This window comes from Emys orbicularis, chromosome 1, assembly GCF_028017835.1.
Source record: "Emys orbicularis isolate rEmyOrb1 chromosome 1, rEmyOrb1.hap1, whole genome shotgun sequence".
Classification (NCBI taxonomy): Eukaryota; Metazoa; Chordata; order Testudines; family Emydidae; genus Emys; species Emys orbicularis.
Genome location: NC_088683.1, coordinates 208,114,723 through 208,128,609, shown reverse-complemented (window position 1 = coordinate 208,128,609; position 13,887 = coordinate 208,114,723). Strand labels below are relative to the sequence as shown.

Sequence of the window (13,887 nt, the reverse complement as noted above, 5' to 3'; positions counted from 1 at the left end):
CTGCAGATTTTAGTGGGGTTGCATTAGATATGAATTAGGCCAGAATGTCCCACTCTATTTAAAATGTAACTCACACAGCCAAAAGGTAAACCCTTCAGATGGCTTTGTAAATATTCCAACTCTTGTGATACATTTATCTTGCTTGTGACGGGTTATAAACACACTTTATCCAGACATTAAGTTTATAGAAACTCTGGTTTGAAAGGATAAGAAAGCAATTGAAACCAGGTGATTGGTCATTAATATTTTACACTCCTATATTCAATTAAATGTTATGAAATTAACAATGAATTGTATGTGCAAGGGCAAAGACAAAGTTTCTTAATGTTTATTTAAGAACAAACAGGAAAAAAATACCTGGGCCATGCTTAGTAATTAATCCTCATAACTATCATAACTCAGGGTAGAGGATCAATTCCTTTCTTCCTTTTAATATCCTCTAGCTGCAAACAGAGCATCTGCCAGAGTTTTGCTCTTCTGTAACATAATTAAGGGGGGGTGGGAGGGGGAAGTATAACTTTCTCACCTTCATCTAGGAAAGCTGTTTTTAGTAGGCAGTATCTAACATTTAAGGTAGTACAGGAATTACTGCTAAGCACCTAGACCATCATACTGGAAAAACTTGTCACATGAATGAAGTTACGCATGTTTGCCAGAAGCAGGAAATGGGCGACGGGATGGATCACTTGATGACTACCTGTTCTGTTCATTCCCTCTAGGGCACCTGGCATTGGCCACTGTTGGACGACAGGATACTGGGCGAGATGGACCTTTGGTCTGACCAAGTATGGCTGTTCTTATGTGACCCACGGAGGCACAGTGACAAAATCCATGTGTGGACACTCTTATTATGGAATAAGAGCGCCTTCCCCTGTCCTCCAGTTAGTTTAAGTGGATTAAGATAATTCAGAATAAGGCACTTTTATTCTGGAATAAGAGCAGCCACATATGGATTTAATTAGGAATAGTTAATCAGCTTTAAACTCACATCTTAATTTATTCTGAATACATTTTCATGCATTGACAAACCCTAATTTTTAATATTAACATTATTACTTGTTTAATACCAATAATATACTTCTTACTATGCACAACAGATAAAGACAGGAGCTACCCAGAAGAGCTTACAGTCTAGGCCAGGGATCAGCAACCTGTGGTCTGCCAGGGTAAGCCCCCTGGCGGGCCGGGCCGGTTTGTTTACCTGCCGCGTTCGCAGATTCGGCCGATCACAGCTCCCACTGACTGCAGTTTGCCACTCCAGGCCAATGGGGGTTGCAGGAAGTGGCGGCCTGCAGCCCCCATTGGCCTGGAGCGGTGAACCGCGGCCAGTGGGAGCTGCGATCGGCCAAACCTGCGGACGTGGCAGGTAAACAAACCGGCCCGGCCCGCCAGGGGGCTTACCCTGGCAGGCCGTGTGCCAAAGGTTGCCAATCCCTGGTCTAGGCAGATGGGCCTAGAGAAGGAAGGACAAACTAGGAAAACTAGAGGATGAACTGACAAGTTATTTCCATCCCACATTTCTCTTTAGAGCTTTTGTGTGCAGCACAGAAGAAGTGAATATTTTGAAGGGATTTAAATGAGGAGATATAGTGATGACCTTGCAAACCCAGGATTGGGATGATTTTCCATGCATAGAAGCAACAGGGGGAAAAAGGCATGGAGATAGGAGTGAGGAAAAAAGAACAAACATGTCAGGATCCTAACAAAGGTAGTCAGAGCCAAGGGTCAGAGCAAGGGAAAATCTGAGGCTGGGAGTAGCAGAGGAGTTCATAGTCAAGTCCAGGTCAGGGTCAATACCAAGGGTCAGAGTCCAAGTCAGGTTTCAGGGTTGGAGTCAGGAGGCAAAGTCCAAATCAAGCTGATGTCAAGCCAGAAATTCAAGACCAAAGATCAGTTATAGTGGCTACAGAAGATCCACATGGTTGCCTGGACACTTCCTGGAATGCCCCTTGGGTTTATATAGGGCAGGGAGCCAATCAGGAGCCACGAGGCTGCTATCTGTCAAACCCTTAAGGCAGAACATCCCATGGGCTGTGTCCACAGCCAGTCATGGAAAGTGGAGTACAAATTGGTTACAAGTGCTGCTGTGTGGCAGCCTGGAGCTGTCTACTGCCTGATTGCTCTATAGGCCTGGGTTCTAGATCTCTAAGGCCTTACAAAACAGGCCATTAAGACTGCCAGAGCAGAATGGTTGCGGGGAATAGGGCATGGGTGGCGCGTGAACCACCTGTTGGCTAGCCCCTGGCTCCACCCCTTCTGCCCAAGGCCCAGCCAGTCCCCCAGCCCCAAGCTGCCCGAGTGCCCCCAGTGCCGGAGCTCTGGGCCGGCGGCATAGCCCCAGTGCCCCCAGCCCCAGAGCACTGGGCGGGTGGTGTGGCTCTGGTGTCCCCAGCCCCAGTGCCGGGCAGGCGGCATGGCCCCAGTGCCCCCAGCCCTGGAGTGCCAGGTGGCGTGAGCACCGGCCTGAGCCACCCCAAGTTCCAACTGCAGGCCACTCTAGTCTCAGGCGGGGGGAAGAGCGGGAAGCCAGAGGGGATCTGGGGTGGAGCGTGGGTGGGGCCACACTGGGTTGTTTGGAGAATCTTAGCCTCCCCTGGCCTGTGATACCCACCACCCATGGAATAGGGCTAGCCATAGATACAAGCAAAGCAGATTGTCATTTGGATCTCTGCATACAGTTCAAGTTCAGTCACTGATGGACTGGCATATCTTACCCTCTGGCAATTGACCAATGTCATGACCATATTACTCATTCCAGAAGAAGAAGTCACCAAGGCTGATAACCTTCATCTTTTCTGCCTGCCTGAGCCCTCACAAATTGTTAGGTTGGCCTTGCTTATTGGTATAAAAGCATATCCTATATATTATAATACCACAGGACAGGAACAGTACAGTTATGGAAGAGTGAACCCAATTCTATTTCAAATTGGGTGATTATCAACAAAATAGCTAAGTATATACCACTACTTTTATACCAGGTACTTTTACTTTTTATATTTCATGAGCCACACAGAACCCAATTTAGCTTTCAGATTGCAGGCTGAATTTGCAGTTAGAAATAGAATTTTAAACTTGATAACAATGTGGATTTCATCTGCAAACTACTGAGATGCAATAAATGCCAACTTTAAGATAACTACAAAATGCCAAATTTAAGAGTAACTCTTTAAAGTAAAACTGCACTCTAAATGTGGGAAAAACTCTTATCTGTTTCAATGGGGTTAGGATTTCATTTTAGGTGTTTTGTAGAGCCAGTCCAAAATATGGGAAAATTTGGCATGAAAAATTTTGTGAAAAATTTGTCCCCTTTTTGTTGGAAATTTTTAATATCGTGAACTTTATTTTATCAGCTTTAGTGTTTTTATTTTAGACAGACATACACCATTTCTGCAACTTTTTCAACAAAAGGCTCATCTCAACAATAGACTCTTATTCTTACACAGAGCTAAAACCAATGCTTTTGCCAATGACAAGCCCAATTATGTGATATGGTGAGTGACAGGCTTAAAATTGGCTGGTGTGCTCTGTTATGGTGCATGTGTATTTTTCTCTAGACTGCTAAACACAATGGTTTGAGAGAACTGCTGAACATGTTGCTTGGTTCTGCTAACTGACCCTCCATTGACCATACCGGATCTAATTGCAGAACACTCCCTGCTCTGACATGTGTATATAATGGATCAAGTATGGTGAGTGCCAGAAGGAGGAACAGAAGAATGGACTCCTCCCCTCAGCACAAAAACAAGAGTATAGCGCCCGTTCTTCCACCAATCAAATGGGAGAAATGAAGGCACGTCCCATTCCTCCCCCAGCAGCCAGAGTAAAGCACTAAGGAATATAGGCAGGCCTCTTGATATTTTAATTAGGAGTAAATGATTACAAAATATTACACTGCCAGTATAGTTTTATACTGCTTAAACAGCACAATGAGGTGGACATAGTTCCTGGGCAGCGCTGCGGATAAAGATTAATCTGTACTTTTTTTGTGTTTGTACCATTTCCACTGGGATGGGGACAAAGAGAAAATAGTTTGCGCTGGCTAAACACTGGTTTACTTATTGTACAGTGTGTAGTGCAGAGCTAAATGTTCTAGTTCCTGCTGATGGCTGTGTGGTAAATAGAAGTGTAATTAAAGAGAGCGAATGCTGGTACCAGGAAGTACACATTGTTCCGATAACCTGCACCGCAGAGGTTTGGAGAGAATGCTAATAGGGGAGTATTTTTGATCAGTGTTGGCTCATGTTTGGCAGAATAAAAGAACTCACATACAATCCTCTCCACCAGGAAAGATCATACATTAGCCTGCTACTCACTAGCTCTTGTAACACCGACCATCATGAAATCCTATTTCCCTCCCTATTAAAAGTAGTAAACCCAAGCACAAAAAGGTGGGAAACAAACAGCAGAGAAGCACAGGTGCATGCACCACCCAGCAGGTAGTGACAATAAAACAAAGTCTTGAAAGAGACCTAGAAGCAAAAGCCACCCCTCCTTTATTCAGTACCCAGGGGCTATTAAGTAGTTGAAAATCACAACTATGCCATTACCATCTGTGTCTTGATGTTGGTGCGATTCTATGCTGCTACAATGAGGGACCCATTTTTCAGGATCAAGACCAAAATTCTGTTGTTTTAAAGTAGGGTGACCAGACAGCAAATGTGAAAAATCGGGACAGGGGGTGGGGGGTAATAGCAGCCTATATAAGAAAAAGACCCAAAAATCGGGACTGTCCCTATAAAATCGGGACATCTGGTCACCCTATTTTAAAGAGACAAGGTGGGTGATGTAATATCTTTCATTGAACCAACTTCTGTTGGTGAGAGAGACAAGCTTTTGATCTTGCACAGAGCTCTTCTTCAGGTCTGGATAAGGTACTCAGAGTGTCACAGCTAAATACAAGGGAACAGATGGTTAGAGTATAAGGAGTTAACATGTTGTAAGAGATCATTCAAGGTGAAGTGGGCAATTATCACATTTCCAGTTGTAGGACATAGGAGGGCTAGTTTGTTGATTGTAGTAATTTGCCATAAATCCCATGCCTTTAAATCCATGATTTTTAGTGTCTAGCAAAGTTATGAATTTAAGCTCTCAGGCTCGTCTTCTGAAAGTGTGCAGGTTTCCTTCAAGGATGAGGACTGATAGGTCAGATATAGAGAGATGGTTATGTGAAAGGTGTTTGCCAACTGATGGTATGTTGTTTTTGTCTTTTACCATTTTCCTGTGTGAGTTCATTTGAGAGCATAGCAACTGTCTGGTTTCACCCAAATAGTTGTTATTGGGGCATTTAGAGCACTGGATGAGATGCACCACATATTGTGATATGCAGGTTTAGGACCCATGGATGTTGAAAGATGTTTTGTGGGGGGTGTTGATCATTGTAGCAGTAGAGATATGCTGCAGGTTTTGCATCTGTTGTGGCGGGGTGTGGTAGCGCTTTGAGCTGGTGTGTCCTGATCTGTGGGGAGCTTGCTTTTGATTATGAGCTTGGTGAAGTTTGTTATGTGAAGGCCAGAAGAGGAGGTTCAGGAAAGATTTATTTCAGGATGTGCTCCCCATCGAGTATGGGTTATCATTCTTTAATATCTCGTATGTGTTCCAGTGTTAGATGGTAGGTGACAACTAGGGGTGTGCAGTCGGAGGGATTTTTTTCCTGAATTGAATCATGTTGTCTTGGTGTATTTGGGTGGCCCGTGCCATGACGCAATCTACTTCTCTGTCAGAGTGGCCTTGTTTGGTGAAGCAGGTCTTAAGTGTGTTAAGATGCATACCTCAGACTTTCTCCTCAGTGCATCGTCTGTAGTATCTGAGCGCCTGGCTGTAGATAGATGTCTTGGTGTGTTACTGGATCTGTGAAGGTAGGTGTGGTGATTCCTTGGTTTCTTGTATACAGTTGTCTGTAGGGTTCCATTGATGAAGCTGATCATGGTTTCCAGGAAACTGATGCTGGTGTGGGAGTATTCTAGGGGGAGTTTGATGGATGGGCAGTGGTTATTAAGAAGCTGTGGTGGAAATCTATGAGGAAGTTTAGGCCATCTGTCCCGAGGATGAAAATATCATCGATGTATCATTGGCATATCATTGCATTTAAGGCAGTGTGCAATTTCACTAAAGCATGTTAAGGAATTTCAAGAGTCCTCTCTTAAAATTCTTTTTGCAGTACCAGGAACTTGAGCTCATGCTTTAAATATGTTAACTCCACTTATCTCAAAATTGAATTTAATTCAATACGTTGTTGCTACGTTAACTTTGGCTTGTTTAGTTTTGTGCTCTTTTGTGCAAAGCTGTAACTGTTTGATATTCATATATGACTTCCTTATCATTTGTCTGGATTTACCTACTGGTCTATATCAGTATTTTGGCTGCAACATGTCATTAATGATTTACAGTTTTCTGACTTAAGCTATGTAGTTTATCATGGAATTAAAACAATGTCTGATTCTTGATAAATGAACTGTTGTAACTGATGTAGACAAGGGACATAAAAGCTTGAATGATAACAGTATATACTAAAATACGAAACTACTTTGCACTTCAGTAGCATATTCCATTTAAGAATCTCTGAGCTCTTTACAAATATTAATATTAATACTTTGTCTCCGAGGGTGGTAATATTTTGGACTAATTTTGGTTGTTGGGTTGTGTGTAGGTGCTGGGTGTGTTGGTGACCTGTGATATACACGAGGTCAGAGTATGGATCTGGTGGTCCCTGCTAGCATTATAATCTATGATTCTATAAATTAAGTATCACAATAACTCTGTAGGCAGGTATTATTAACCCCCATTTATGAGTGGGAGACTGATGCACAGAGAAGAGAGTTGCTCCAAATCATGCAGCAAGTCTTTAACAGAACTGGGGGGGAAAAAACACTGCTTCCTGTCATGTTTTAGCAGAAGACTATGCTTTCCTGCCACAAATCATCTCTGGTTATCACATGCAGGTGCTCAGTAAAATAATACAGCAGTTAAAAAGTCTGGCACTAATCATACTTGGGACAACACTCGATGAAAAAGTGATCCAGAAGGACAATTGGTCCATAGATCTTCTTTCTTCAGTAGAGAAATTATCAATGGAATTCCAAGATTCCATTATTTCTGGATTGGCATTTGATCTTTTTACAAGTTCTAAATGTCTCCTTACACAAGCTTCAAGCATCTAGAATGATAGTTTGATTCCACTGAAATCAGTAAGAGTGTTGCCACTGACTATGCAGGGGCCAGAACTTCACTCCTAGTTTCCACTTGTCAGAAGCAACAGAGGGTCCTGTGGCACCTTTAAGACTAACAGAAGTATTGGAAGCATAAGCTTTCGTGGGTCAGAACCTCACTTCTTCAGATGCAAGTGAGGTTCTTACCCACGAAAGCTTATGCTCCCAATACTTCTGTTAGTCTTAAAGGTGCCACAGGACCCTCTGTTGCTTTTTACAGATTCAGACTAACACGGCTACCCCTCTGATACTTGACACTTGTCAGAAGTTATCCTTATTCAGGAGCTGGTAGTTTTCATTTTACTGGGTTTACTTTTATTTAGCTTTTCAGAATATTTGTCTGAGTATGTATCACTGATGCCAGTGAATTTGCTCCCATAGTAATTAATTAGAACTGATAATATTGCAGTTTTGATTGAGATTAATTCAATTTAAATTCCAGTTGCTTTCTTTTATTTAAAACACATTTTAAAAATTCACTTTTCAAATAACATTCAAATGTGCACTGACTCTGCATCAGAGGTCAGATTTACTGGTGCATTCCAGTTGTATCAAGCCACTCTGACACAAAAGTAGCCATAATTGACCAATTATGCTGGATTAATGGCTGCTTTGCCTTACTGGAGTAGAACAGAGCAGCCAGAGCATATCAGTGAAAATGGCCCCAAGTATTTGTAAATGTATATGATACATACAAGTTGTTCAAAGTTTGTTTTCTTTATAATAAACACCAGTATTTTGATTAAGGTTGCAGGCTTTGTTCTGTTCTCAGTTACAACAATGAACACTGAATTTCAATGGATGTAAACCAAGGACATTGTTTGAATTTTTATTCAGTCTCGTTTTTCTAGTTTTAGATAATAGATAAGCTGCTCACCGAGGCAGCCTTAGTGGTATGTACATAGAGAAAAGGAAAGGTTGCTTATGCCGACTCCTGACAATATTGTTCTTCCAGGGCAGGGTGAGAGGAGTTTCATCCCCACCACCCTGTGTTATTCTTTGCCTCTGAAAATTGAAAGCCTCTAAGTTCTCCATCCTACTCTTTGGTATAGCTGTGGGCTTTACTTTTGAGAATGCCCTTTGGTTTACCTTTATTCTAATATTTAAGGAAAAGCTATGGCAAAAAGGTGGGTCTTGTGGCATGACCTGAAAATGGCAAGGTTATATTCTTCCTGATTTTCTTTGAAGCAGTACTTGGGAGCCTGGGGCCTGCTATTGAGAAGTCTTTACTTCAGGCTCTCTTGAGTCTTAATCTAGACGCTGTTAAACATGTGTGCAAAATTCAGCAGTGATGGAAAGAGTGGAGTAAGTTACAAGTTGGCTGCAAGTTGATTAGCAAATTAAGTAGGTATTAAGATAATGTAACCTGTATTGCTTTGATGATCAATGGACATGCAAAATGAATGAAATGCGCATGCTAAGAGTATGTCACAAAAAAGGCATGAAACAGAAGAGTGTAAGACATAGTAGGATGATGGCCTATACTAGCATCTCTGAAAATTCAGGCCACTTCTTTGTATGCCTAAATATGAATTAAAGTACCTAATATTTGGTATACATGTTTAAAAATATTGGCCTGTATATTTGTAAATAATGGAGACCAAATGGGATGCTGATAATTTAGATTTCACCTATATAAATGAGAGGGAGAGTCTGGGATAGTTACTGTTGCTATGGGTCAGGTATGGTCACCACTTTCCACTCAGGATAAATGTAAAGAAACCATTGTAATCAGGTGGTTGAAACAGCCTAGCAGTAGCATTCCAAAACACAGGCACATGGAAAAGCTGAGTAGATGCTCAGTCATGTGACCCAAGGGGTTTGGTCTGTTTGTGAGGGCCCAAGGAGAGACAAACAGAGCACAGAGAGAGAGAGAGAGAGAGAGAGAGAGTGCAAACTGGACACAACCTGGAAGCACAGAAATGGAACTGTGAGATAAAGCGAAGAGAAAAAGCTTTTTGGGTACATAGTGTTGGCTGGAAAGGCTGTCTTGGTCAGCAAACAAAGGAACTAGTTCCTTCTTTTTGGTTCTTCCTGCATTTGGGAAAACAGGATTTTGTACATTTCTTGTAAATAGACAAGATTTCATCAAAGGTACCAGCCTTCAGCCTCAATTTCTCATCCCAACTGGAACAGCCCTCAGGGCCCTGAACTGTGACCAGCTGCTTGGGTCAAAAGGGATAGCAACATATTCTTTGATTGGATACATTCCCTCGATTCTAGATATCTGACAAATTGATTGTTACTAGGAATGTTACATTTTTCTTGAAAAACTCTGAGAGAATATGTCGACATCTGACATGCACTCACTGGCCCAGATCCTTAAGTGATGTAAATCGATGGAGCTCTACTAATTTCAGTAGAACTGCATTGAGTCACTCCAGCTGAGGATCTGGTCCATTACTTGTTCATTCACAAAGCAACATGGACACCGGTTAAAATGTTTAAAGCTGTTCTGTCAAAAATATGTCGTTCCTGGACAGGTCAGACAACACAGGTCATTCTTGCTTTTATGCTGCCCCTTCACCTGTTTGTTCTGCCCCCTAAGGTGGTTGTACTACTTTGGAAACACCTGTACAGATGCACAATACATATTTACACACCTACACAGATATAAAACGTAAGGGTATCTTACACCACCAACTACAACAATCTGTAGTTGTCAAGTAAATTGTCTGGGCAAGCTCAGATTGAGAACTAACACTTAAAGAAATACTCGTAGGTACAGTTATTAGAAAACACCTACCCATTTCCAAAATTTTCTTTGGGGCAATTATTAGAATATACCTGGTGATTTCCAAATTTCTCTTTTTTTTAAATAATGTGATTAAACATATAACTGGACACAATGACAATGTAAAATTTTGAAGAAAAGCAGGGTAAACAAGAATTGAATGTCTAAACGTAGAAAAAACAAGTTTTTTTTTTTTTTTTTTTTTTTAATACCAACTATCAGGCCTTCTTTATACATCATAAAGAAACCAAAATGGACAAAATCCCATTTTACAGGTCACCTTTAACATGTGTCATTTTTGCTGTGCAGTTTCTTTGGGAGAAGAAAAGGAACAAGAAGATAATGGCAATATGCAGAATGCCATCAAGAGCAACCATCCCACTCCAAATCCATAGGCTGCCTGTGCAGAGCCATCCATAGTGTTGGGGGAAAGGGAACATGTCACAGAACTAGGATTCTAGAGGAATCAGAAAGGGGGAGGGAAAGACATTATGGCTGTAGGTATAGACTGATCATATATGTCCTTTACAGTGAAATATAAGGCCCAAATCCTCTAATTGGATCCACACTGGCAAACATCTGTGTGGATCCATATGGTCTCTATTTGGGATCTGTATGGGTGAAAGGATGATTCTGAACCTAAGATTTCAAGACATGCCTACACTCTTGTCACATTCAGACATGTTTTTATACTATTGGGGCAAAATAAATGTGCCCCTTTAAATAAACAGGTGTTGCCAGTCCTAATTTTAGGGTCCATCTTGCATTCTTTATGCACCCAAAACAGCCAGCCATTTCAAGGAAAGTGGGACATGCCCCTTTGTCAAACAAAAGAATGACAATTAACACTGTGCTCGCTTCTATATGGTGTAAATAACAGGAAGAGAAACCAGGCTTTTCAACTTGGAGGTCTGCCAAATTCCTCTCTCCCACTAGATAAGGTGTTGCTATTGACTTAACAGCAAGGAGAGATGTCCAGACTTAAAAGAACAATTCATACATCTCACATAATAAAAAGTGAAGCACTTAAGTGTCTTATTAGTAATATAATGTAAAGTGTCTTATTAGTAATGTAACTTATTTCTGGAAGGTCATTTAAATCATAGTTTTCAAGACCGATAGAACCCACATCTAATAGAGGCCATTTTGGACTCTGATTTAAAAGGGTTTAGCACACGTTTTCCAAGAACCCAATGACCTATTTGCGAAATTCCTGGAAGGGCGAGGAAGTCAAACTAAGGCCCCGGAGCTGCGGGAGGTGGCAAATAGCATGTTGCAATGCACTTAACATATGCTAATACAAATTACAGAATAACGTATAGAGGAACTAGAGACAAATACATTTCCTGGGGCAGGTAAATTACTGAACTTTAGAAGGAAGACAGCTAAAAAAAGGAGCAATCTTCCTCCATATCCTCCTCAGGTGTGAGGCAAGCCAATTAACGATCATTCTTCGTCCTTTCCAAATGCAAAAGGCAGCCCATTAAAAGCAAAGGGCGGAGAAGGTGAGGTGTCAGGAAGGGCTCTGATCTTTCCTGGGATGAGTGCGCTTTGCAAATCGCCCGGGGGAGGAAGAAGTAGCTACACGTGGTTGCTCGCTAGGAGAGGACCCAAGTCACAGGACCACCTGCTACACCCGGCAGGGTTCCTGGTGTCGCTGATCCCAGCCGCTCCTCCAACTGAGCCCTCGCCTGCCTTCTCAGAGAGGAAACCCTGAGCTCCCCCTCGCCTGCAGAGGGTTACACCTGGCACCAGGATTTAACTCACCGGTGCAGTGCGGCTGTAACGAGAGCTGGGCTGTTCCAAAGGCTGAAACACAAACACCTGCACAGCCCAGGGAAGGCGAGAAGGGAGCCACAAAGCCAGTCGGTGGCTCTCTGTGTTTCTTTAATCGCACCAAAATGCGCATTTAGCTTCAGCCGTCAGGGCGCCTTGTCCCCTTCCCCCCAAAGATCTCGCAGCAAGACCCTCCCCGCCCGGGAGCAGTGGGGACGCGTTACAACCCACTGGCCTTAACACCCCCCGGCAGCAGCCCGGGCGCCCTAGGCGGGAGAGCTGGCTGGGGCAGCCCGCGGGGAGCGGCTGGCTGGTTTTTACGCCCCGGGGATGAGCTGACTGGTGCCCGTCGCCTGGCCGGCTGCAGCCCCTGGACTCCCTGTCTCCGGCCCCCTCCCCGAGTGCGGTGTATCACCCGCGCCTGGAATCCCGCCCCGGCTCCTGCCCGCGCCTGGGGGGGGGGGGGCGATGAAGGGGAGGGCAGTGACTCCGCACCACGCCGCCACCTGCCCCTTTGCCAGCCGCTCCCTCTCCCCCCGCCAGGCTCCTCCCCGCCCGCGGCCGCCGCTCCGTGACTTTCCCGGCGCGGCTGGCTCGGGGCAGCGCAACGGGCGCAATCCCGGCTCCAGGGGAGCAGCAGCAGCAGCAGCGGGGCAAACTCCACAGCTAGCCCGGCCCGGCTGGAACAGGAGCGCGGCGGGCGCCCCTGGGCTCGGGAATCCCGCCCCACCGCGGGTTAGAGCAACGGGGGAGGCTTCCCCGCGGCGGCCGGCGGTGAGTGGGTTGCGGTGGCTCTGGGGGGTGGGCGTGTGACTGGGGTTCATCGACCCCGCCCGTAGCCAGCGGCGACTCGTGTGTGTCCTTGGCAGGGATTTGGCAGCTCTCTTTGGAAACTCGCTTTCAACTTATTGGCTGGGTCGAAGGCAGCGCCTCGGGTGGCCCCGGCGGCTTTTGCCAATGCCGAGATCCCAGCCTTGGAATTGCATGCCGGCTCCGGTCGGTAGTGGCTGGAGCAGGTTCGTCCCTTGGCTGGGATAGTGGGGGTGGGAAATCAGCACAGAATGTATCCGACGAAGTGGGCATTCACCCACGAAAGCTTATGCTCCAATACATCTGTTAGTCTTAAAGGTGCCACAGGACTCTCTGTTGCTTAGTACAGAATGTAGTTAGTGTGTGGTTAGATATTGCCGAAAAATAACCCTGTCCATATGCAGGGTGTTGGGTAACCATTCAAGAGCCCTGGCTCCCCTGGGAGTTTATGTGGAACAGCAAATGTTGCCTTTCCAAAGGGATCTTTTGATGCCCCTTCTAGTCCCCCTTATATGACAGCTGGTGCTTCATAAATAACCCATCCTTCATGCTAGGCAGGTGTCTCAAAAAGCGGTGTAATTAGACGAGGATGGGATGGCTTTTGTTTCTAGGATCACAAAGGAAAGGAGAGAGTTGTTACTTGCCTTGTCTTAGCTGTTTGAAATTTGACAGCTTTAGGCTCATCTTGATGTTCTCGGGGAATACAGATCGTATGTGAACATAGAACTGGATGCTAGGAACTCTTGAATTTTGCAACAAGCTTGCTACCTGCTATTGGGCGATTCATGTAGTTACTCCATGCCTCAGTTTCCCCATCGGTAAAATGGGGATAACGGATATTTTCCTTACAGGGGTGTGGTGAGGCTTGACTTGGCAAAACACTTTGAGGTCCTTGGATGGAAAGCATGATGTAGTGCAAAACAGTAACGTGCATGCTGATCACTGTATGTAATAGTAGTGTCATTGGTAGATATGGCGTCTTAAAGGCAAAAAAGACACTTCCTTATATTGTAATCATTTCAGAGGAACATCTAATTTATGAAATTGTGCAAATAGTCTTTACGCATGTGAGTAGCTCATTGGTTTCAGTGGGGCTACTAGCAAGTGTGACTCAAATGAGTAAGGATTGAAGCATTAGGCCCTAAATTGCTTAGCCACCCACCACTGTATGCCCTTGCCCACCACACACATCTCTTGGGTACCACAGTGGTCGGTGAGCACAATACACAACCCTGGATAAATACATTTTCCCATCCTCTGTCACACAGTAGGTAAGAGGAATGGGAAAGCGTGAGTGAATACTGTGGATGGAATAATAGAGTACTTTGATATCCCTGGAAAAAAAGGCCATGAGTGCTCTAC

At 44.1% G+C, this 13,887-nt stretch overlaps 1 protein-coding gene across 1 annotated transcript in view; it reads left to right on the top strand.

The window, feature by feature from the left end:
- The first annotated feature begins 12,183 nt into the window (after positions 1-12,183).
- Positions 12,184-13,887, top strand: part of TMPRSS2 (transmembrane serine protease 2) — a 46,596-nt gene continuing 44,892 nt past the window's right edge. Inside the window, exon 1 of the mRNA XM_065422741.1 lies at positions 12,184-12,468. Coding sequence (XP_065278813.1) covers positions 12,184-12,468 — 285 coding nt within the window. The remainder of the gene's footprint in view (positions 12,469-13,887) is intronic.